This window comes from Tyto alba, unplaced genomic scaffold (genome assembly GCF_018691265.1).
Source record: "Tyto alba isolate M040663 unplaced genomic scaffold, T.alba_DEE_v4.0 Super-Scaffold_22, whole genome shotgun sequence".
Taxonomy (NCBI): Eukaryota; Metazoa; Chordata; class Aves; order Strigiformes; family Tytonidae; genus Tyto; species Tyto alba.
Window position 1 is genome coordinate 27,717,815 of NW_024881296.1, and position 25,165 is coordinate 27,742,979.

General features: G+C 40.0%; 1 protein-coding gene and 1 long non-coding RNA gene across 6 annotated transcripts in view; one reads left to right on the plus strand and one right to left on the minus strand.

The window, feature by feature from the left end:
• Positions 1-25,165, plus strand: part of LOC122153723 — a 56,267-nt gene that overhangs the window by 30,557 nt on the left and 545 nt on the right. The window contains exon 2 of the long non-coding RNA XR_006165603.1: positions 24,794-24,869. This is a non-coding gene — a long non-coding RNA (uncharacterized LOC122153723). The remainder of the gene's footprint in view (positions 1-24,793; positions 24,870-25,165) is intronic.
• ARFGEF3 (ARFGEF family member 3) overlaps positions 5,569-25,165 on the minus strand; it is a 93,267-nt gene continuing 73,670 nt past the window's right edge. For 3 of the 5 annotated variants that reach the window (XM_032983094.2, XM_032983092.2, XM_032983090.2), the window contains 9 exons: positions 22,925-23,053; positions 22,208-22,384; positions 21,527-21,641; positions 20,793-20,895; positions 20,028-20,159; positions 18,283-18,413; positions 16,653-16,661; positions 13,453-14,683; positions 5,569-12,690 (listed from right to left, as the gene is read on the minus strand). In XM_032983094.2, coding sequence (XP_032838985.1) covers positions 12,499-12,690; positions 13,453-14,683; positions 16,653-16,661; positions 18,283-18,413; positions 20,028-20,159; positions 20,793-20,895; positions 21,527-21,641; positions 22,208-22,384; positions 22,925-23,053 — 2,219 coding nt within the window. In that variant the 3' untranslated portion in view covers positions 5,569-12,498. The remainder of the gene's footprint in view (positions 12,691-13,452; positions 14,684-16,652; positions 16,662-18,282; positions 18,414-20,027; positions 20,160-20,792; positions 20,896-21,526; positions 21,642-22,207; positions 22,385-22,924; positions 23,054-25,165) is intronic. The other 2 variants (XM_032983093.2, XM_032983091.2) reach the window with 1 other exon arrangement.

A 25,165-nucleotide genomic window follows, 5' to 3' on the forward strand; every position in this document is an offset into this window, starting at 1 on the left:
GGGTGTGGTATTGCAAACGGGAGATAATGAAAGAAACGTGTTGTCTGAGGGATGTGTGAATGATTGGAGTGGAATAGATAGAAATACATGATAGAAATACTTGGATAGTGGAGCTTCTGAGAACCATTATTCAGTGTGGCCAGCTTTATAACTAACAGGCTAGGTTTTCAGCTAGCAAATTTAAGCTGCAGCCCAAGAATGAGGTGCTGATATTGAGGTGTATGGAGTTATGCTGACATTGAGATGGGGTCTTGTACAAGTAGAAGGGCCAAAAATGTAGCAAAACATAAAGATAATTCTGCCCTGGGGCTCAGGGGAGCTGAATGGATGATCTGAACAGTTCTTTCATGTTTGCAGCCTGTCATGTCCTAAATCCAGGAGACACTCGTCATTTGAGAGAGTACTGAGAAACTGCCCACTGCAGTGACCTCCTTCTGGATAATGGGTGGGGAGTGGGTGACCCGTGGTGCGTTCCCGTTCAGTCTGCACGGGCTGTGTTGACGCTGTGGTGAAAAATGTTGCTCCTGCGTGAAGCTCCAGCACTGCTCCATGTGAACAGAGTTGAGCAGTGGGGAAAGCTTGCATCAAGGCTGGTTATACATGGATTTTCTTTTTAAAGAACAACTAGATTTTACTTGGGGCGGTGGCATACAAACAAAATCAGCTGTGAACAGGACAGCTGAGGCAGTTATTTGATTTGACTTCTGCTCTACAAGGTGGGAAGCCTCTCATCCCATTTCCAGGCATAGCCTCGCACTTCCAAGGTCAAGCGACTTGGTGTGTTGTGGTAGGAGCCAGGTAGCTGCAGTGGGGCAATGGTGCCTGCCCAGGAGAGCAGTTATAACTGGCCCAGGCTGTAGGGGCAACACTAGGCCTGACTGGTTAGAGTCCTTTGTGTTTTGATGTTGTTCTTCAGTGTTGTTTTGTAAACTTTATTTGGTTCCAAACATTGCTTTTTTGCCACGTGCAGGATGATGCCTCATTGAAAGGGATGCTTGTCTGGCCAGCCTGTCTTGGTTTGATGGCTCAGGCTCTAAAAGAGACACTAAAAGTGATGTAGTTTGGCACTTGTGCCTTGCCCCAGGCTCTTCTTCATCCTGTTTTCCTTCAGCAATCACTGTGGATCTGTGCTGTTGGCTAGGATGGCACAGCTTACCCTATACCCCCCATCCACCCCTGATGGCCACTTAACAGTGGTCATAGTTCTTGTGCTGCTCTCAGTAAAGCTCTGCCTAAAAAATCCCGTGGCAGGCTGTTACACTGTCTGTCTCTTCCATTGCACTGATTACTCTTGTTCCCCTGCTAGTGCTAAAGGATATTAGATTGAAAACTTGTAAGAAGAAATTATTAGCAAACTAGATTTAAACCATCACTTTTTTCTTTCTTTTTTGTTTCTTTTTTTTTTTTTTTTTTTTTTCATGGTTGGCTTTGCAAACTAATAATCTTTATTCTCTTGGGCTTGGGGCTGGTCACAAGAGCCTGCATTGTGATATTCAATTATTTACCATCCTTTTAAAAGAAAAGGTAATGTATGCAAGAGAGATGTAAGATCTGCTCTGATGACCACCCCTGCAGCTGGGACTTTAAAAGAACATTTTTATTAGGGCATTTGCTCTTGTGACGCCATTGCACCCAGAATCTGATTCCCATGTTTTCTCAAGGGAATATGAATTGGTTTTGCAGGTGTTTCAAACCAACTAAGGGCCTTGTCACCTTCCTCTCCAGATATGAGTTACTGCAATACATTTTCAAAGCCATTTTTCACTTTCTCATTATGTTTGACATTCTTGTTTCCCAAGCTTGAAGATTTGTCTGTTTCTGACCTCCTGGGCATAGTTACTTACCGGGATAGATTTCAATTTAGCATCTTATCCAGTTTTATTTTGACCTGTTCCTGTAATCTCTGGCACAAAGGAGAACCTGATTTGAAGTACAAAGGAGTCTGCCAGCAATGTAATGTAACATTCAAAACCATAGTAAATAATTGATAAATGTCATGCAGGAAAGTAATCTAAATTATTTTAGTCTTAAGTATTTTTGTTTGACTGCAATAGGGAATGGGGATGATGAGAGACCTCCTTGGAAGTGGTCATGCTAACCACAGCAAACAAAAAAAAAGCAGCTTGGGCATATTTTCTCAGAGCTGGCAAACCAGAATTATTGTCTCTGCTTTATGGATATACATATCCCAGTAAATACAGTGTAGATAAAGGTAAAATTCTCTTGTAAAAATGAAATAAAACAAAAAACTAAACCAGATTTACTACCATGGATTTCTATCACAAGTCAGAAAATTGCACATGCAGGCCGACTAATGTGTTGGGTTTGGGTTTTTTCTTTTTTTTTTTTTTTTCTTTAGTACAAGACTAGGACCTAACTGACCTGTGCTTACATCTAAATTGTTTTGATTTGTTTGGGATTCTGTTGGGTTTTGAAATCTGGATGCTGAGTGCACTGTTCTAGGACATTGTGTCAGGCATTTGGATAAAGAGTTCAACTTGTGTTTGTTCATGGTGATATTAGATGTTAAGAGGTTTATCCTGATGCCAGCTTCTTTGCCAAAAGCTCAGAAATCGGAGATCACCCTGTGTTTCACATGGTTCAGAAGACAGAACTCAAGCTTGGTTCTACTTTTTATTTCTACTTCTGTCATGGGCTCATTTAGTGGACCAAAAGGAAGGTTCCTCCATCAGTAAAACCTGGATCAAGAAACATCTGTCCTGGAGAGATCCAGCAGGATTACTGAAAACATTGCCCCATTATTACTATAGTGGTACTTTCTGAGTGTTTGGATGTACAGATGTGCCAGTGGTTTCCTATGCAACACCTCAGTGCATTAGCTGAGGCACCCAAAGTGTTTCTTTTCTCTTTAGTCTTCTACTTGAAGTATCTGCTAGTATCTCTAGTTTGCCTATTACCTCTCACATAAACTGTCTTTGCTGTTGGTTTTGTTTTTTTATCTTTTTTTTAACCCTCTCCCTTTTGCCAGATTATCCTATAGGTCTTATAGCCCTGGGATAAGCGAGAGGCCAGAGCATGTGATATAGATACTTTGAGACCTTCTGAGGTCAAGGACAAATGTTTGACTTGCTGAATTGTTCATCCCATCTGTAAAATGGTAGTGGTGACACTGGGTGCTCTCTTGGCACTCTGTCAAAAAATAACAATTAAGAAATGTCCAGCTTGGTATCAGGGGAGCTTTTAACTTTTAGTTGTTCACGGATGAATACAGTGTATCCAGTGGTAAACCTACATTTTGAAAACACCAGTTTTGAAATCCTATTTGTTATAAATGTTTATCATGGAGGGAGACTAGGGTGACTTGATGTCCATGCACCAATCTTTGGCACTTGTAATGGCAGAGGAAGGAAGAGCCTCACCAAAGCTGTGGGGCGAATGTGTGGGTGTTGCTCCTCCTCTGAGCCTCCAGGGGGTCTGATTTGTAGTGGGCTCTAGAGGGAGTTGAGAAAACTGATTGTGCTGGACCTAAAAGTCAGCCTTTCAAAATGGAACCATGATTACTTTCTTCTGATACATATATTTAGTAACAACTTATAGAGGAAGTTTTCATTACTGATCAATTAATAAAACCAAAAGCAATCTGTTAAATTTTGTCTACAAAACAATGCATTAAAAGGCCGCTGCCTTTCCTGGACTGTGTTCTGGAATCTGTCATATGAATTCAGTGACACCACTGAAATAGAGACAATGTTTGGGATTTAATGGTGCAGCTGTTTATTCCTTTTTTTTTTTTTTTTTTTCCCTTTTTAAGAAATATTTCTTGACAGCTGTTTTCTTTGCAAGTGTTCTTAACACTTTGTTCCTCAACAAAAGAAGCAGCACAAGTGTGCTCTGTATGAATACAAAGGAAGTTCACCTCCTTCACTGTGTGTTGACCTCTTCCTCTCACACCGGTGGCACCAGAAGCCACGCTAGTGTGACCCCACCATTAAGTGAGAAGGCAGCTGGGAGTCTGTACATGCAGGGAGAGTGTGAAATAGTGGAACAGTCCTTTCTGTGTTTACCCAGTTGCTGTTATACATTACTGAATGCTATTTAGGAGGAAATGAAAATCTTTCTAATGGGATCTAAATGAGACGTGTGGAGCAGCAGAAGGTAGTTTCCTGGAATGAAATTAGATCCGACTGTTGGGATTTAACACACTCTGTTTTGCCAGAAATGCCATAAGATTATTAAAGCATCACAACCTCATTTAGTTGCTTTGTAAGCTGCTCTTAACCTTCATGCTGATGAGGTTGTTGTGTAACAGACATGGAAGGCCAGGCCTTGTGCTGCTTCAGTGCATGGGAGCCCAAACCCAGAGACCCCGGGGAGGCCAGGTGGGAATGCTGGCTGCATTTTCACTTGTGAGATTATGTGGAAAGCTTGCCTTTGGGCTGTAGGTAGCATCCCTGAGTGCACAGAGACATACCCTAAAGGTTACTGTATGCTGCGATGCCTTATCGCTGAAACACTCCCGCTTTCAGGGAGCCCCATGACAATTTTCTTGACAGGGTTACTGGTCAACCCTTTCTTTTTCTGTACCTAAATTTTGGTTGCATATGGAAGTGTGTGTGACTGCTGTGAAGGTGTTTACTGTTTTCATTAAACATTTCCATTAAATTAAAGGTTTTTCTCCAGCAGGAGCATTCACTGATCCAACTTTAATCAAAAGAGAGATGTAGGTGATGGGGGAGACCACTTGATGAGTTTTTTAGAGGGATGAAACTGGAGCATCCATGCTGCTTGCATGCACCTGTAGATTGGGAAGACATTTTGAGTGCTGGCTAACCTGAAAGTGGTTGGAGAATGCCTAGCTTAAAAGCCCAACAAAAGTTTGGCTGTGAACCGCCACTCCGAGGAACCCTGCCCTGTGTCCCTGGAGGTGATTACAAGCAGTGGCTTTCATGCTGGGGGCTGGGGTGGTGGTGTCTGGATTTCAGTGGCAGTAAAGTGGTTACTTCACCATGTGACAGAATTTGTACAGTTCAATTCCTAAGGTTACCTTTGAGGACAGTTTTGAAAGTTATTTACTGGATTAAAAGTAGGTGACTTTTCTGCCATGTTTGTATTTTGTTTTTGTTTTGTTTTGTTTTGAGTTTTTTTGTTTGTTTGGGGGTTGGTGGTGTTTAGTTTGGTTGTGGTTTTTTTTTTTTTTTTTTTTTTTTTTTTTTTTTTTTAAATCCCATCTCTAATGAAAGCAAAGCCAAAAGTACTTTTCTCACTTTAATGGAGGGAGAAGTGCTTCACCTGTTTAGATGCTTCAAAACTCTGCACAGTGTCTACTTGTACCTTTCTCTGTCTCAGTAGCTTCATCCTCCTCCACCCCTGAAAGCCCAAACTCTGGCTAGGAGTGGTGTAGTGCTCATTTGTTAAAGTGTTTAGATCTCAGCTGCCACCAAAAAATGCCCCCAGCAGTTCAAAGTGGCTAAAATCCCAGGCCATCTGTGAAAACTGCAGTCCCTGCTGGCACGTACCAAGTATTTCAGGCACTTTCTCAGTTCTGCTCCTTTGCTTCATCAGTAACTGTAAAATAACCTTCTTTAAACAAAACCAAAGCATAATTTATTTTGCATTTACTTCTTTATTCTACAACACAAGCAACATAAATAGTTTATAATTTTTGTTTTAAAATATTTCCATTTCAGAATTCAGTCAGAATAAAATATACACAAAATACAATTTGCAAGCCAGCAAGGACCAAACAAAGCTAGCAGCACAACAGGACTCAGCGGACACAGTGAGGTGTTTTTCTAAAGAAGAGCAGAAAGGTAGAGGGAGGAAACATGGATGAGACCGGGGAATTGCGGCTAGGTATGAGCTCAGTAGAAGGTAAACCCAATGTAATTAGCACTTGCTTGACAAGGCAATTTACAGTCTCTCTTAGAAAGTATTAATGGCTCCTCCTGAATATACAGCTAGAGAGATGAAGTCCTGGGAATCGTGTTTTGTGGTAAAATGCTTCCTATGGCAGCCATCATCATGGAAATAGAAATTGATTTTTTTAATTTTCAAACAGGAAAGGCTTAGATCTTTGGCAAAATGGAGTGTCCACTCCCTTTGGCTCGCTTTCAGTTTTCAATTCTGGTTGAAGGACCCATGGCAATATGTTTGCAGTCTCACAAATAATGACAAAAAGGGGGGATGAAAAGAGAAAGTGTGTGGGGGGACTAGAAGTAAGCGCTTGCTGCTGTCATTACATACTTTTCAATATTTTGCTCCCATCTGTTTCAGCAAACAGCGTGCAGTACAGGGCTCTCGCCACCATGCTCTGCCCTACTTGGCTGTGTTCCCTTTGGTATCAAATCCTGCTTTCCTTGCAAACTGGGGGGGCTCAGGAGCCACAGCCTGCTTGTGGAGGTGATATTTGTCCCTTGCTTGAGCCTGTGTACCTGTGCCTCTCCACCAGCTCAGCTCTTGCTTCAGCTTGTTGTGGAAGTGTGGCACTTCACTGCATCCCAGATGAACCAAATGCATGGATAGGAAATAGGGCCCTGGTGCTCCATGGTATTTAGATGAAATTTATGAAAGTACATAACCACCTTTGAAAAGTGGGATGTTGGGGTAAAAGGATTGAAATAGTCATGTTTCTGAATAAAAAAATGCCTTCCATTACCTCAGTTCCCTGGTTCAGTGTGGCAGTGGAGACTATACAAGCCTCAACTTGTAAATTTAACAAAAATAAAGAGAATTTGAGGGATTTGGTCCTACAGGCAAACTCGTTATTGCATTAATCCAGGATCACACAGTGTAGCTCCATTGATATCCACAGAATTAGGGCATTTCTTTTTCCCTTTGCTTTTAGTTTTTAGCTTGGACACCTCTGTGCACTAAGTGAAAAGACTGGTGCATACTTAGGCCATGCTTTTTTGTTTTTTCTTTTTAATTACCCAGCACTCCATGTCTGGCCAAAGCTGTTTGTTTAGTATGGTATCATACAGTTAGTGTCACATTTAAAGTATATGTTCTGAGGGAAGCAACAGAAAGAGAAGCTACGACTTCTTGCTTGCAGCTGTACAACTTCTTGGAGTCCCCAGTGTGTTGCTGGTGAGGGCTGCTAAGAGACCCTTAGGTCATATCCCTATAGAAACTAGAAAATAGGGAGGATTGGTGAAGAGGGATCTCTAGCTGCCGGATGCTGTTATCTCCATTACATAAAATCCCACATTTGTGCTTCAGTGCTATGGTAACTTGGTCCTTTTATACTAAAGAGTGACTTTATTTTTTTTTTTTTAATTGATGGTATTGCATTATTTCTTCAAACAATTGTGGAATGATCAGAAATTGAAAAAATCTAACTGTATTTCGTGTCATATGCCATGATTAGCACTGTACATAGATCTGTACAGAAATTACCACAACCAGAGTAATGAGTAAATACCTTGCCTAAGCATAAGCTTAGCACACCTCAACAAAAGCAAGGGCAAGGAAAGAAAGCATTTCACCTTTTTTTTTTTTTTTTTTTTTTTTAATTAAGAACAATTTATCACTGAATGATGGCATTTCTAGAATGGATTGCTAAAGGTGAAAATAGCCAAACACATTCTCAGTTTCTGAATAAGCTTCTACACAAATGAGCTATGTAGAAATAAATTACTTTGGCTTTCTATGGTCAGCCTCCTACATGTTAAAACTGGATCTGTGCACAAGTGGAGGTTCTAGTTGTGGGGTGCTGGAATGAATGAGAATATGTGCTGTTTCCCGGGGATTTTTCAAGCAGAAGGTGTATAGAGGACAGCAGCAGAGAGGGTGACATCAGGAACTGTACAGGAATTCCCCCTTCCTGAGAACTTGTGAACCTGTATGTAGGGACTGAAGGATTCAAGCACTGAGTCCTGAGCATTAAAGATATCCAGGTAGGTAACTCGCAGTGACTTCAACAGCTTGGGCGCTTTGAGTGTGGGCCTAAGCTGTGAAAGAGGTGCAAAGTGCAGGCAGCATGAGGAGCTGGGACTCTACTTGCTAGCTCATTTGCCACTCAATTTCATACTTGTGCTGCATCAAACTCTGCATGGAGATACCAACAGTGAGATGCTACTGTATCAAGTGCAGATGGAGATTCATACGTTAACACAAGGTATTTAGAGGTGGGGGGATATACCTTTGGCAGGTGAGGATTTGTCAGGGAATTTTATAATAAGGTTTAGGTTTTAAACAAAACTTGAAGCTTAAATTTAAAGGCAAAGTACATTACAAGTCACAGGTGTAAACTCTGCTTGGCTTTCACAGGAATTATTTTATCTGTGATGAGGCAAAGCCTGTGTTGCCTGCACCTGGAGTTTTATAAGGAAAGTTTTGTGCAGGTCTATGTAAATCTTTCTCTAATTATTCTTTCTAGATGCTAAATTAAGTCAGTTATTCTCACATCAGTATTTATCCCTAGGAGAGTATTAAATCTGAATCTTAACACCTTAAGGATGTGAAAGCATGTTAACCAAGAGATAGTGGTGGTAATTCTATGGCTGCTGAATGCTCAGAAAAGACTACTGTGGGTTAGTTACCAGAACAACTGCATTAACTGTTGCTGATGTGACACAAATATTTAGAGAGCATGTTAACCATTCTGCTAATGTGGATATTGCTCTGTAAATATGCAGAATGCTCAGAGTATGACAGTGGTTGGAGCGACAGGAATCTATACATAAACATATCAATTGTCTCTTATATTTGCATATATTCTCACTACAGAATAAAGTGCAAATGTACACAGTCGCCTGAGACCACATCAGTTGGAGTCAAACCCCATTCCTGTTGTACAAGAACAGTAGCACTTTCCTGCCTGATGTTTTTTTCAGCTCTAAATATTTTCAGAGCGATGAGTTATTCCATGTGCATAAAGGTAGTTGATGCTGGCCAACAGCAACTTTCTCTGTTAGTGGCTGCCTACAAGATTTTAAAATGTGGTGGTGTTGTTTCTGATTGCTGTAGTGACCCTGAGGGTGGTGTGAACTAGGCAAAGGCTGCAGAAAGGCAGCTCTGGTACCTGAGAAGGATGTCAAATCTCCACACTTTTTTTCTTTTTTTTAAGTAGTTCAGTTAAATAAAAATTACTGACCATTCATTTTTAAAAATTATTATAGAAATTTATGTGACAAAAAAAGTAAGTGCAAGAAAAGAGAAGAATGTAGTCATTAACAAGATCAAAGAGAAAGGGCAAAGCTCAGGCTTATAGTACAGACTCTGTTTTTTCAAGGCTCAAATCTGATTCAGCAGTAAACCTGGTAATACGCTGCTGTTAGCTCATGCATTATGTTACGGGGCTGTAAGGATTTCAGCGGGTTATGTCAGAAAGACTTGCACGTGTGGATGCAAGGCCTACTGACTGAGGTGCTTGCCCACTCGCAAGTGGAAAGCAGAAAAGCTGCTACAGCATGGTACAGCTGGACATGACTGGAGTGTTCAGAGGTGGGGAGTCCAATTCTGAAGCTTAGGACAGGCTGGTTGGTGCTAGTATCCTTTTCCTGGGACTGTTCCTTTGAGCTAAAAGCTTGCTTTTTGAGGCCTGAATGTAGCATGCTGGCAGCCTTAAGCCCACAGTAGGCATGAAACAGATTGCACAGGTCCATGAAATGGTGACTTTGGAGGTTTAGTGCTGTACTTCTTTGGAGTTTGCTGATGTCTATGGCTAAATGAGTGAAAAAATAGCCAAGAATCTGATGAAGCAACTCATTTTTTTATTTATTTATATTCTGGAGGTGCATTAGAAGGCTTCTGCATCTCAGATTAATGGTTCCTGAAGTGGCCATGGTCCGCTCTCTTCACCTGCTTATCATTTTACATATAAGGAAGAGTAGCACATGTTAAACTTTGCTTATGTAAAGCCTTCTGCTTCAAAGATTTCTTCGCCCCTACTCCTGTCCTTTTAAATTACATTTCTGAAATTACTCAAAATTACTCATGACCTCTTACGGAGGGGTGTTAAGGAGCAGAGGCACCGAGGGTGACAATTGGTACATAGTGAATAATATGGAGGGCAACGTTTAAAACAGAGCAACAGCAATACATCAAATTTACTTCTACTCATTTCCAGTATGGTATTTGTAGTGTAAACAGTTTAAATGAAATTATATTTTGGGTCAAGATGGTGGCTAATCAAAAGTGTTCATCAGCTTGAGGGGGGAGTGTGGGTGATGATATTGTCACTCCTTGAGCTTTTCTTTCTGTTTTACAGAAGAATTTTGTATTGTAACCACAACAACACATAACCACCAATGCTAGGCCCTCTTTGGGAGTCCTGAGTGAGCCCATTGGTACTGCTATCAATTTTGCTTCTCCAACATAATTTAGGGATTTGTTTAGTTGTAGATTAGTACAGCAAGGATCTGCATCCATTCAGTGCATGTATAATGAAAAACAGCAGAGCTGGGTGTTTTGCATACAGTTTATTATTCTGATTTCTGTTGTCCCCTAATTAATGTACTGCTTTAAAAGCAGTTCTGTATAGATGCCCAATAAAAACATTAATGAAAACTATAACCACCTTTTTACTCTACCTAAAGATGTGTAAGAAAGACATGGCAACAGAAATCAAACCATGCCACCACTCTCCCATATACCAAGGGCTAATCTCACCTTTCCCCAGGGAAGTATTAAAACTGTTGGGGGAAATTTGACAATTGATAAAATTGTTAAATTACTCATTTATAAAGTCAACGTAGGTGGTAAGGAAGAGTTGTTTCTATGGAATTTTTATGTCCTTGAAACAATTCAGCAAAGAGAAGTTTTGAAAGAAAGGGAAACAGTGTGACTGACAGTACAGAAAGTTACGGGACAAATATTCCCTGCACAAGTCTAGCAGGTGACAAGTGGGAAGTGGACAATGGAGGGAAAAGGCAGCAGGATACTGGCAGACTTTGTAAAAAACATCAGTTGGGTGATGGCTGTTCAGTGAAGCCTCTTGGTTCCCTCTTTTTCTAGGTTTAAGCACTTGTGCGAAATCCAGGCTAGATATAAAGAGATGCCATTTTGAGGATGCTTTGGAGCAGGGACTGAAGCTGTATATTTAGTTGGTCTGCACATTTTTAAAAGCCTTGGGAGGATATCATTAAGGGGTCACCCAAGATTAAAATTAACTTATTTTTAACAAATTATTTCAACTTCTAATCAACAAATTATGTAGTATGGGAGTACAAGATGGCATGTCCCAGGGGCTGTGACATAACTTGTTCAGCAAGGTAACCCTTTGCTGTGTCTAGTGTTAAGAGCATCATATATGTATTTGTCAACACAACAGTCAATCTTTCCCCTTCTACTCCCCCTTAATAATGTCAGCAAATTGTATTAGTCCCTACAGGAGTGCTACACAGAGCAGGGTGTTGCTCCATAAGAATCTGTCCCCTTCTATTTACAGCAGCAGACAAGAAATGGGAGAGAAACAGGAAAGATACCTTCATTTCAGACTATTTTCCATCTTGATTCAGCTCAATGTGGAGTGATAGGCTAGGTTTAACAAAGGCGACAAGGGTGTTCTGGCTACAGCAGCTCTATATAAGCAAACATAAATTTCCAGTAGAAGCATAAGCTAACTTAGCTGAAGTGTTAGCTTAAACTTAGCTTAAATTGGAACACTTCATCTCTACTCTGTTTAGTTGAATGCTGAATATTGGCACATGCTGGTATTTGCTCTGTGGTGTGTCTTCCCCCCAGCTTCACAGGAAACAGCAAAATAAACTTCCCTGTTGCCCTCAGGGGGAATTAGATACACGGAAAAATGATCAGCTGTAGGCAGAGCTGAAGAGGCAGTCAGGGCAGTGTTGTAGAGAGGGCAGATTGACAGTGCCATTTCTCTTCAAGCAGTACTCCACAAGAGCAATGAAAGGATGAATAGTCTGTGCTTGGTTCCAGTTTTAGACCTGTGATATTTTAATAGTCACTTATTAGCTACTTTGAATGTGACCAGACTTCAAAGGCTCTTCTCAGAGCAAAATAAATTTCCACTTTCTTTAGCGAGTGAGGCATATAGTTACTACAATAATCTTTATTTGGCTTTCCTCTCTCATGCTATTTCAGAAGAGAAAAAAATTACCGTAAAAAATGTCACCTTTTTACTTGTCCTATAACCCCAAATTTTTCCTGACTTTTTTTTTTTTTTTTTTTAAGTTACATAGGCTTACTGGCCTGGTTTGATATCCAGATGACAGCTGTGTTCACAGCTAATTGCAAGTGTGGAAGAAAGTTCTGCTGCAGTTTATTGTGGCTCCCACTGTTGCAAATTTGAATTAAAATGAAGGCTACTGAAATGCATCACCCCTTTAGGTATCAGCCTGATTTACTGGCAGGTTCTGGGGCTATTCCAAACTCCCCTGGACACATTCATGCTTTGCCTCCTTTGCTAGTGTGAGTGAGGGACACACAGTTTCAAGTGGATAGAGGATATACATCGACAAGCTCATTGTTTCTTAATTTATCATCAACAAACAGGCAATTAATGAACCCCAAATACTTCTTTGCTGTATACCTTGGATGTCTTCTCCCCTTTGCAACAGAGCACAGCTAGGTTTAAATGATGATATCGTAAACTCGGCCCACTCTTCCCAGCCATTCTCGTACTGCCTGGCGGACACGGATATCTGTCACGTGGCAAGTCAGCTGGCTGATACAGGGGAACACCGCTGGCTGCAGGGCTGTGAAAGTTTGGTCCGGGAGGGCCTGAATCTGGTTGAGAACTGTCAGCACCATGTTGGTCCATGCCTACAAACAAATTGGAAACAAAAAAAAAGACTCTTTAGAAGACCTTTCTAAATAGATGAGCCCATTGATTAAGGCAGAAAATAAGGTATCTGGTGGTTGCAGCCTCAAGAAGAGGACTGAGTAATTCCAGCATATGCATTTAATGGTCACTGTGCCTTCCTAATTCATATACAGTACTGTAAGTCATTGTTTGACTTTGTACTGCAGGTATCATGCTTGCTCTTCATCACTGTTTATTTCATCCCACAGTGAACAAAGACTTTCAAGTGTGATGCTTTCATTGATTTGTTCACTTGGACACGCAAGCAGTAAATTTCTCTTTAGCAACAGAACACACCATTTCTGCTGTGGAATTAACCAAAAAACCTTCTTAAGTACAAAACCATTGTGACAAGTAGCATAACACTTTCAAAAGCCTTAAGTGGGCTAAAGCCCTTACAGTAAGCAATGAGTTCACTGTCAGCTGTTAGTTCTTAGGACAAAGTACAGCTTTGGCTCCACTCACAGAAATGCTCTTGAAAGCTGTACTAGTATATGCATGATAACACTTCCCTGAAGACTGATTTTCTTTTGAAAGGACAGAATCAGGTTTTTGTCAGTGGCAGCTGCTGCAATGTTCAGTCCTCACCATGACAACTTCTTTATGTAATGAAGGCATTTAATGAAGAGATTATAACCATTATAATAAAAGCAATAGAAAAAGATATTTATAGGTATCTTTTTAATTATTATTGTTATTAACATTCTACAGGTATGCCCTACCTGTATCTGGGCCTCGGCATCCCTAACAGATATATTCAGGGAGCTGACTGTGGATCCTGAGCGTGGTCTCTTCTCTTGTCTCAGAATCTCTGGCCCAGCACTGAATGAATGCCGCATTTGTCCTTGGTCTATAAGATGTTGTGGCCGCTGGAGTATGGGTGAGTCTGGCCCTCTTGAACCCAGGAGCTCCCCTTTCTTTTCCACTTTGACCTCTTTGGTGAAAGATGTCATAGCCTGTTGCTGCTTTCTTTTCTTGTATTCTGTCATGAGCTTGGAGATAGTTTTGTCAGTGGCTATGGTATAGATCTTGTTGCCAGCACTCTCCCACCATTCTTTTTTCCTGGTTTGCTCTTTTTTCTCTGGTTTAGGACTTAGGGCTGGGGGTAGCAGCAACATTTCTCCGCTCCCTCCTCGGGGTGTCAGGCTGTCTCCCAACTGGTCCCTGATTTGACTCCGGTCATCTTCTGATGGTGTGTCCTTCCCAGATTGCCCTCCAGTTGATGGGGTGGATGTTTCTGAGTGAAAGGATGGTAAAATGAAGAAAGGGTCACCTTTGAACACCGGAGGCTCCTCTACATTATTCTCAAGGTCCAGATGCATCTGGATATAGTTGTTGCACAGTTCCATACAGAGCTTATGAAGCCGCTTGATTAGCCAGCCCCAGTCTGCATTGCTGACAGGCTGTACACTCAGAGATGGTATTCGAGCCCTCCACTGTCTCTTCTCCTTCCCTCGTGGGGGACTGACCTGGGCAGTTTCTTCAAAAATGTCTTCATCTTCTGAAGAACACTGCTGTGACGAGTCTGTGCTTCTCTCATCATCTTCAAAGAGGATCTTTTTCACTTGCTCTGCAGTGATGTTCTCCTGGTTTGTCAGGATCGCACAAATCAAAGCATGGAAGTAGATGTTGAAGCTCATTGCTGACTGGCGATACAAGTTGGCAGCTCCACTAATGCCAGACACTTTTTTCAGCAAACACTTCAACCCAGGTCTGGTGTCAAACTCCCTGGCTGTCCTATAGGAGTCCAGCAGTAAGTCAAAGATGACAGCCAGGTTTTGCATGGAGATGTACCTGAGAAAACCAGCCAACTTGTTTTCTGGTACTTGTATTGTCATTTTCTCCTCCAAGTTAGAAGGGCCTTTCACAAATTCTTCCAGTAAGATGTCATATAAATTCTGGAGCAGTACTTGGTGGGACAGCAAACTCACCACTATCGTCCTGAAAGGAATACTTGGTAAACCAAGCACAGGAAGGAAAATAATAAAATAAAATTAAAATGGTGCATTGTGCTTTTACTGGAAGTACAGGAATACTTCATATTTTAGAATCTAACACCAAAGATGCAAACGAAAGGCTAAATTTTCACAGCCTTGTTACAAAAAAGTGGAGGAAAATAAAGCTGTCTTTCAGCTACTCTTTCAAATACTTTCCTAGAAAGGAAGTCATTTACATTGGTTAAGAAAAATAACTGTCCACAGCAAGTACACTAATAGCACTTGTGCAGAGGTGGTATTAAAACAAAGCTCTATTGTAATTTTTGTCATTTTCTCCAGAGATGTCTAACACTGAGGGATTAAATATTCTGTGTTTCAATTTCATGGCAGCTGCAAGTACTCTCAATATTTCAGCATGCTATAACTGAGGAATTTGTTAACACACAAGTTATTCAGCACTTCTGCCATCAGTCCCTGACTGCATTTTCTATTTTTGTTGTTGAACTTTGGCTAAGTTGAAATATCCTTAAAATTCCTCCACCAGCATTTCAGCCAACCTTAACTTTGCCATGACAAATCAAGGTGAAAACTAGGTTACTACTTAGTTTCCATTTCCACTAATGCCAGGAGCACTTCTTAAAAATAAAACCCAAAGAGCCAATCAACCAACCAGTAAAAAAAATCTACAGAAACATCAGCAGTGCAATGGAGCATGCAAGGAAGCTTAAGTCTTGCTGAAGGCACATTTCACTGTTTGCTCTTAAGACTTCAACTTGAATGCTGAGAGCCTAGCATGGAAATATCTATTCCTAACCTATACCTGTTTCTCACATATAATACTGGGTGATTCTTAGTTGTGTTCCTGTTAAAGAGATGATGTGAGTTGTTCTAGATCTCACTGATTTTTTGATTTGCACAGGGAACCTAGGAATGGCAAATTCTTCCAACCAAAGTTTTCAGGTCATTCACTTGTAAATGACAATGAGAGGCTTGACAGGCAAGGGAGGCTAGGAAGAAAGGGTGGACAGGATTGTTGTTTGGTATCTCATGGATTTATAAACTGTGACACCTATCTTAAAGCATTTAAAAAAAGTCTTCGTGTAAGATTACAGCGGTGATGCTTTAACTGGAGCTGATGCTCTGGTACTCATAGTGCTACTTGTTTTGATTTAGGGAACTATGATGGGTTGCATTTTAATTAGTACTGCCATCAAGCGAGGAAGACATTTTTCAGTTTGCTTGCAATACTGAAGTTTTAGGTCTAAGTCAAAGGAAATCTTCATGTAACATGAGATGTTCAGCTGTAGACTTTTAAATTTTATTTGTTGCAAAAATTATTCTACTTTTAATAAACAACTTTCAAAAGTGTTTTCAACATACCAAAATAAGAAGTCTAATTTTTTTTTTTGAGAAATCATATCAAAACTCAGTTTTGAGAATGCAACATTTAAAAAAAAAAAATAAAAAGGTTAGACAAAAGTGTGTTGTTTGGGTTAATTTACCTATGTCAGTTGGGTCAGTTGGCTTACTATGACACAGCTGTCACTGCTGATACCTCAGGAAAATTTAGTGGTCTTATTATCTGACACTGCTAAAATTTTGGTGATTAATACATACATTGGAGCTCTTTATGGGGAAGTAGTTTGCTGCTGTAAAAATCATTAGAGGCTCTGACTCAGAAAAGCTCTCAAGAGCATGCATAAAGTTAAATGAGTGCTTGCATTGATTTCAAGAGACTAATCCTGTTCCAAAAGCAGGATCAGAAGGAGATCTGTTTTCCTTGCAATAGCCAAAAAGGCAATTTACAAAGACAGTGTTGTCGTTTTAAGTTTAAAGTACTGCTCAGTATCAAAAGAAACCAGTACAGACCTATAGGTGAAAACACACAGTGCCAAACCTGGTTAAGGACAGTATTTTCTTATTCTGCCCAGAGTTTCAAACTGAAATATATTATTACTTTTTAAGATGAAGAAAAACTCCCTTACCCCAGCTTCCTGTGAAACGATGCAGCATTAAGGAAACAAAAGCAAAAAACGAGAAGAGAAACCCCACTAAAGTTAAAGTAAAACTTTTGAAAGGCCACAGTTACTAGCATGCAAGACTGGCATATTACTGCACTGCTGTAGCAAATAATATGAAAAACAGTGGCACAGTCAACTTTTGAGCCCTGTTTTGGTGAAAAATAAGCATTGCTGGGGTAACATTTCCCTATCAGCATATACACTTTTTGCAGTTGTTTAGACAGAGCGCAGGGTGAGAGCATTCAGAGTTTGTATTAATTGCAAGGTTTATTTATTTATTTGTTTAAAGACAAGCAAGTCCCATGCTACCTTTACGAATGCAGCCTGTTAGATAGCATGGCCTTATGTGCCTTGAGAGGGGAGTACTCCAGTCTTTTGCTCTGCATTCATTGTAACAAGAAGAATGATTCTGCAAACCTTTGGATAAAGTAGGTATTTTCCCACCACGAAGGGTTTAAGACTGTGATCTCAACCTTTCTTTGTTTCTGCACAGGGCCCTGTTCTCTGAAGGCGAGGCAACAGAGCACCTGCTCCTGGGGGAAACTTCTGTACAGCTGTGTAAGAATAGAGACATCTTGCATGGTCTTTCTTCCTGTCCATCCGAAGAAGGACCATCACATTCTGGCTCCTTGTTACAAGCAATAGTTTAGTGTTGAACGAGAACGCCTGAAGTGGTACAGAAGCAGGTTTGGTATCTAGTAAAAGACAAGTTCATGCCATGTATTACATATCTTGCAATACAAACACAAACCCCGAATGCTGAATTCTAATTCTTGGCCCTATTGATGTTACAGCAGTTGTTTAAACAACTGAATGCAAGCAAAAAGAAATATTCTTTGACAGGATCAGATTGTCATGCAAATGCATGAGTTTCTGAGGTGGTAACACATAGAAGGGCTTCCACAAAAATAAAATGCCAAGCAAAAACAATGTTCCCTAGATCAATCTGTTGACAGTTTCACAGCTTTGGATCCAGTCTCTTCAATTTATACTGCTCCAGTTTATTCATTAACTTTTTCTACCTTCTTAATCCAGTAATACTGAATTTAAAAGATCGTTAATGAAGCAAACATTATTTCATTTGTTAGGTGTCATTGCAAACATATCAGTACTTCCAAAGCTTTCTTCAAATTGGTATTTTTAACTCTACTTCTTAAAGAAAAGAATTTCAATATTGGAAAGTTTACCCTAGTATTTTCTATGGGAATTATTTTCTTAATTTAATCGGCATTTCCTCTACTTGAAAGCTTTGTGTGACCTCGTGTATCCTTCAGGTATTTGTAACCTACCAATTTTCACTATCTAAAATAAGCATTTTCCTTATTTAGCTTTCTAAGGGCCACATTATAGACCCTGACACAGGCTTTTCTATAACTGTAACAGCTCTTGCACGTGCCTGCTCACTGGTGTATGATCATGGGAACATCTGGAGAGCAGACAGTAGTAACCTATTGTCTCCTGTGCCACAAAACCTAATTTTTATTTGATCAATGTATTTCATTGTTTTGATGAGACCTGTGGAGAGGCATGCCAGCCTGACAATATTTTTATCTTGCTTTTAATGACACAGTATTTTCCTCAGAAGATATTTTACCTTCTTTGGGTATGCCCATTTGGTTTCTTATCTGGTGGCAAGTCAATGATGAGCACGCATGACTGGGCATGTTCAAATCCTTCCTTGTTGCTAGGGGTCTTTGGGGAGCATTGAGTCTCCAGCATGAAGACCTAGAAAATAACAGGTTACATTAAAAAAGTCAGTTTACCACTTGCACTGGGTCCTTGGGGGGGGGGGGGGGGGGGGGGAGGTGAGAATAGGATTTCCTGCATTGTGAAAGATCTGTTATGATGACTTATTTTACAGTGATGGAGAGGATGCAAGGTATCCCTCCCAGGTAGACCTTTCTTGGAGAATGCTTCTTTGATAAAACAGTCTTGGAGCCATGGGCTACCTCCAGACATCCAGCAGAGAACAGGGCAAAGGACAGACATCTTTTCTTTGAACTTGTATAATACCAAACGCTGAAACAAGCTTTCTGCTGTCTGTATACTACTGTCAGAAAACATCATGTATAGTGGAGACAATGATCTGTTTGCATAGTTAGCCTGTTGTACCTAGAAAGGTTGGTTGTTGAAAGGATTATTTTCAGCCACAAGATACAACAGACATCTAACTTGCAATAGATTGGGTGGTAAATAGGACAACAACTCAGTTGCTGTAGCTTTGTTTTGTACCTTAGTAGCTGTGTCAAATCCCCACTGAGGACTCAGGGAGTGCCATTGATAGTGTCCAGAAGAAAAGTATAAATGCTACATTCCTTGATTTCTTGAGTTCTGCATCTTCAAAACTCAAAACATTTTTTCTATTCAGACAAAGTCTGCCACTGCCACATTATTTGTTATCACAAATCCTGGTCTGTATGTCTCAAGATTTTCAAGCAATATCAGGGAGAGATTAATCAAATCAGAAATTGACACCAAACATCTGTTGGCTCTTTTAATCCAGCTGCTTTTCCATGCTGAAGCTCTCACACAGTATTTACAGTTTTATGGTACCCTGCAGGTCATTAAGTTCAGTCTGCTGTATTTCAAGGAACTTGTTTCATATAACCACTTCCATAAAATGAACAACCTCCATTGTAGTCCTGAGAATGTTGTCTCCAAGCTTGCTCTGCTGATTAGGAGTTAGTGGCGAGTTTTAAATCATTTGTTAAATGTCAGAATTATCCTCCAGTTCTCTGTAATTCTTTTTCTTCTCTGCAACCTATAGCCTGGTATTTATAAAGAAAAAAATCTGCATTCCTTTTCAAACTCTGCTTTGATAGGTTGAACAAATCTTGGTTTTCTAGTTTTGTATCACAGTCTCTGTTCTAGTGCATTTTTTGTCCTTTGAATTTATCATTCTTTAACAGAGTAATCAGAAATGTATACGACATTCTAGATGAGGCTTCATAGTGACACTACTATTTCCCTTTCTCCATCAGAAACATTTCCACTGTTGTATGCTAGGGTTGCCTGTTTTAAAGCTGCATTACACAATAGGCTCATTGTCAGTTCTCCTCAGGTACCTATGCAACTTCCCCCACCCTAGGCATTCTTAATTCCTACTCACAGGGGGACAATTTTAGTTTTTTTTTTTGTTTTGTTTTGTTGTGTTTTTTTTTCCTAGTTTTTATTACTTTTTCTCAATACTACAGTGTTAGACAAATAAATGTTAGTCTGGTGATGAGAAAGTCTTTGGCCAGGGAATTGTGAGGAAGGTGGTGGTAAAGATGTACTTTCATAAAGAAAAGCCTCAAGTTCAAAAGGTTTCCTGACTTCCCCTGAAACGTCAGTCAGTACCTGTTGTGCCATGGCTCTGATTCTCCAGTATTCAGCTTCAGCACTTGGCGAGAGGGAGGGGGCTGCCACCTTCACTTCACAGGCATCTCCACTGAAGCTTTCAGAACCACTGTGGAAATAGCCCAACAGGTTCTATAGAGAGACACAACATCAGACTTTCACTGTGTGTTAAATGAAGCCAGTGACTGTAGTTCTGTCCACCCTGTTCATGTGTAATACCAGATTGAGTGATCTGTCCCATTACCATCAGCCGGTCACCTGCTGCTTAGCATTTGATGTATCTGATGCAAAGGCGTTACAACTTCTCATGTACTCTGGCCTGTGATGACTTAACAGGATTTTTTGTTACAAGAATAGTCAGTTGAGAAATAATCTATATGGAACATGCAGCTACAGGATCAAGTAAGCAACTTTGTCTTCTGTCTAGTTTTAGCCAATCCAGAGGAAGAAATGGATCAAAAGGTAAGTTTTCACCTACTTAACTCCTGTTTCCATACTGTCAGGGCAACTTAGAGTAAGTCTGAATTGTTAGCAACTAGTGTTGTCTGTACATGTTTAGAAAAAATGATTTCAATCTCCATTGCTGATCTGACACCCTTCACTGTGAATTGACAAAGTAACAAAAGATACCACATAATCCTTACGCTTCTTTTCCTGGCTCTGTACCCAAAAACTTTTCTGAAAAAGAAAAATCAACCTGTCAAAAGTTAATGAATCTGTAACTAGTGTGATTATATTCTGACTGTCAGCAAAAAGTCAGTTTACCTTTACTGGCTCCAGAGTAGCAGAGAATGCATCCTGCAAGGCACAACATGCAAGCCTCCACATCTCTTCAGTAAAAACAGGCCCTGCTGTCACTAACACATACCTGCAAGGACACAGGGAAACATTACCATGTTCAAGAAGGAACTAGACAATTCTTACCTGTAATGGGAGAAGGTTGAAAACAGAACAAAAGGCCTATTCAGTAGCTGGCTAACAATATCCAATCTCCTCAGTTGTTACCCTGACATATTTTTGTAATTACACTATAGTTTTGACTCCTTTTTTCTTTTGCTTTTCCTCTTTAAGTAGTCATCTTGCACAAGAACCACACGTTGTGTAACTTATTTAATGCAGTGCTTATTTTGATTATGACTGTAATAACCTGAAGACCATGAAAGGTATTAATTACCTCTAAAGACCTGTAAATTCCAACAGAAAGACCCTTGATTATTTTTCCTAAGGATTAATTATTGACTAACTGCATATAAATAATGTACAAGTGCTTTTTATGGGAATCATACGCACAGTAATGCCTAAAATCATAGGTTCTGAAGCAGACCAAAAGCAGCAAGAAAAGGTTTGTAAGTCTAAAATTAATTTTTCAAGTAAAAAGAAATAGATATATTGTAGACTCCTTTTGAGACGTTGGCCAAATTAATCAGTCCACAAGTTCTTCAAAGAAATAAAGACATCTTTTTTTTGAATATGCTAAGAGAGTTAACAGACTGTGTTACCTGATACAAGAGCAGCCAACTCTGGAAATAATTTCTGTTGGTTCTGCTACACAGGCTACCAGCAGCTTGAAAAGATCTTTCAGCATAGTATTGATCATATTTTCATAACCAATATCTATAAGGAAAAGACACAGACTGGTTTTAACATCGCTTTTTCATTATAATTAGAGATAAACAGTCTTGCTATAATTACTGCTATTGAGAGACTTTACAAAAGCAATGTTTTTATGCAGCTATCACTAGAGTTCCATTTTGAAACATGCACCCCATCAAACTGAAATAAAAACAATCCTTTTCATGTTAACAATACAAAATGTCTGGACTTAAATGGTACTGGAGAAATTCTGTTAGATCCTGTTTCTGATATTTTATTTCCTTATGATCAAAGTCTTAATATCTTCTTTTTGAAATTATAACATAGACTACGATGATTTAATTTTGAAGATAGCTCTGCTCTGCTCAGGAGGCTGGACTAAATAACTTTCATAGATCCCTTACAAGTTAATTTTGTCCATAATTCTAAACCCTATAAAGAAAGAAAAACCCTCAAACAAATTTTCAACCTTCCTCCTCTTATTTTATGCTTGAGCAACCAAAAAGCAATGAAAACATCTATCCAAATAGCTATTCAGTAACACACCACTGATGACTGTCAGTAGATGTGACAGTACAATGACATACCTGAGTGTATGAAATTTTGAATGTGCTCCACTACGAGTTCACAGGAAAGGCCAATGGCATGCTTGAAATTAGCAGATGCCACATCCCAGTAAGAATGGTCACCATGGCTGCGATGGAGCCAAAGAGACATCGTGGGTAGAAGAAGATGCACAACTGCATAAATGCCAAATCCTGGTCCTTAAAGTAAACACAGTGTTAGTTGTATATTTTTGCTTACAAAGCCTACACGCACAGTATGTTTGTTGTTTCAAGCTTGAAGCCAGGGGTGATGCTAAAAAAAGCAGGTTCTGGAACTTTTTTTTGTGGGATGAGCAGGGTAAGCAGTTTTGGATCTAGTTGTGAGGTAGTATATGAACATTTAGCCAACCATTTACCTGATGTCTTTCCCAGCAGGTCTACAAGACTATATAATTTTCTGTCTCCTGAACACCAGGCAAATGTTTTCTGTGGCTAGGACATCAATTGAGTATTGCACCTCTTTATTTGTGCAATAAATTTAAGAGTAAGTTTAACATACTCTTGCAAGATGCCTTTTGTCAACACAGAACAATGCACTAACTGGAACAACAGATCACGCTCTAAGAAAATCCCTTTTTACTTGAGAATGTCTCTGTGCAGCTCTAGCATGAGTAACACACTTTAGGAAAGTGGTTTAGCATTCTAAGGGGTTTGGGTCAGGGCTCTACTAGCTCCCATTTTATCAAGCTCTTTCATTACCAGGTGTCTTGGCAATGTCCCTCAGCAGTTCAAAGAGCAGATCCAAAGTAGGAGGCTGGTGCTGACGAGGACAGTTGGATATGGCAGTTGTTAATTCTTCCAGCAGAATAATCCAGACATTGATAAGGCCTACAAATATGGAAACGGATTAAAAATCATAAGTGAGAAACTGCATTGACCACAGGTGGAACTTCCCTCAAAGTGATGTAGGCCAAGAAATTAATTCACTTAAAGATCATGGGTTCTTGCATAATCATTGTTGCTATGTAATGGTTGTGAGCAATAGCAATTTTTGAAATTACTGTCTCCTTTTCCTTCCCTATTTATTAAGTTTGTGTTTTGCCCCTTCCTTCCTCCTCCACATACACATTGTTCTTGTCTTCTTTCTTAGTTTACAACTCCCACTAGTCCAGTCTCTTTAACCTTGGTGGGGTTTTTATTTTTTTAATGGGACATTTTACACATCTCAATACCAGTGCAAACGCTGCCCAGAAAGGATTGTAAGGATCCTAAGGTGACTAGCCGTAATTTAACTGGCTATTTGGTACCCAGAATTGAACAGTAATAATGCCTCATGAAGTATCATCAAACTGCCTCACACTGTCTTTAGATGTTAATAGGTCACAGACAGAAGAGTATTAAAAGTGGATATGGCAGAGCTGGACAACTATCAGAACAGCAGTTAGGACACAGGTAGCACTGTGAGTTCATGCCTACGCATATCCCTAAAAGATTATGGGATACAACCAGTCTTCAGTACATTTTTGAAGAACTGCTACCCTTTAATTTTTCACAGAGCACTTAAGTACTTGATAGTTGCCTGTGGTATTATAAATGACTAGAAGGATCTTGCATTTTACACTCATAATGATCCTGAAATGTATAATGTTATTCTCGAGCTAAGTCTCCTTAAAAGGCTATGGGTTTATTAGCCTAAAATGGATTTTACTTTTTCACTAATAAGCCCATCTTCTCTGCCACTGCTAGCCATGCTGATGTAGTCTGTGTCTGTATGATGATTGCTGGCTAATTATGTTCAAAAAGCAATAAAAAAGGCTGCAAGAGACCTTTGTTTAAGATGCACTGAGTTTGCTGACTGCAAGTCTTCCTGAGAATCAAGGAAAAAAGTGAAATCATTACTTAGTAACTGGGTTGATTATTTATTCACACCACTTCCACAGGGTGGTATATATGGTGACATTGTGTGGAGTCATACAGATTTTAATGATGTTCAAGTTAAGGAAACAGCACAAATCACGCAGCACCAAATCTGGGTATCTTCAAATGTGGAAGAACTGAGTATCTTTTAGAAACATCCCGTTTGGCATGGAATCAAATATACTATGAAAATACACTGCACCACCATATGGCAAAGTAGGCTAAAACACCTCGCCCTGTCTTGGTACTGACTTTCAGCACTAGAGTGCCAGGTGAAGCGCTGTCTTCTGTCTTTGTAAAGTTAGTTTATCTAACAGTGGTCTAATACCGTTACCAGCTAAATAAAAATTGGGTGAAAGTTTCAGCACTTAGCTCTGACAAGAACAAAATCAGAAGGTTTCTTTGCTGCAGGGTGGCATTTCTGTTCACAGCAAGCAAGACACATATAGGCAGAGACACTTCAGAACAGTAGGCAAGTGGTGGTTACCTGAGGTGGGGAGACCCTAGGTCAAGTCCCAAGCCTGAGGCAAAGCGGAGACTTTAGTGACTTGGGTCTCCCACATCCCAGGTGAGCATCCTAAAATTTCCAGAGAGGAAAAAAACCCCAAATATAGAAAGAATAAAGTAAAAGCATGTTTTTTTGGTTTTTTTTTTGTTTTTTTTAAAAAAAAAAAAAACCAACACTAGGACTTGTGGTTTGCTTTTTTTCAGAGGGCAGCTTTTCTCTCCTGTATCCAGGGTAGCAGTGGAACAGGACAATCCATGTGGCAGAAGAGCCTAGATAAAAGTAGGTACCAAGAGTCATTCTGGTGAAGCATGTGAGTAAAATGCACTGGAGTCAGCCTGCTTTCTGCCTGGCTGGTGCTGGCTCATCACAGAGGCACCCAGGTCAGAACAGCTCAGTAGTTCAGATATTCAAAAGTGACTGTATTGCCTCAAAAGGCCATCATGAGTCCCAAAGCAGTGGGGCTGCATTCCTCTACTGCTTGCCTCAACACAGATCTAGTTCATTAAACACCTGATTAATCCACAACCCATATAAGCCACACCAACGATCAGGAATAAAATGCTGTTTGTTTTTCT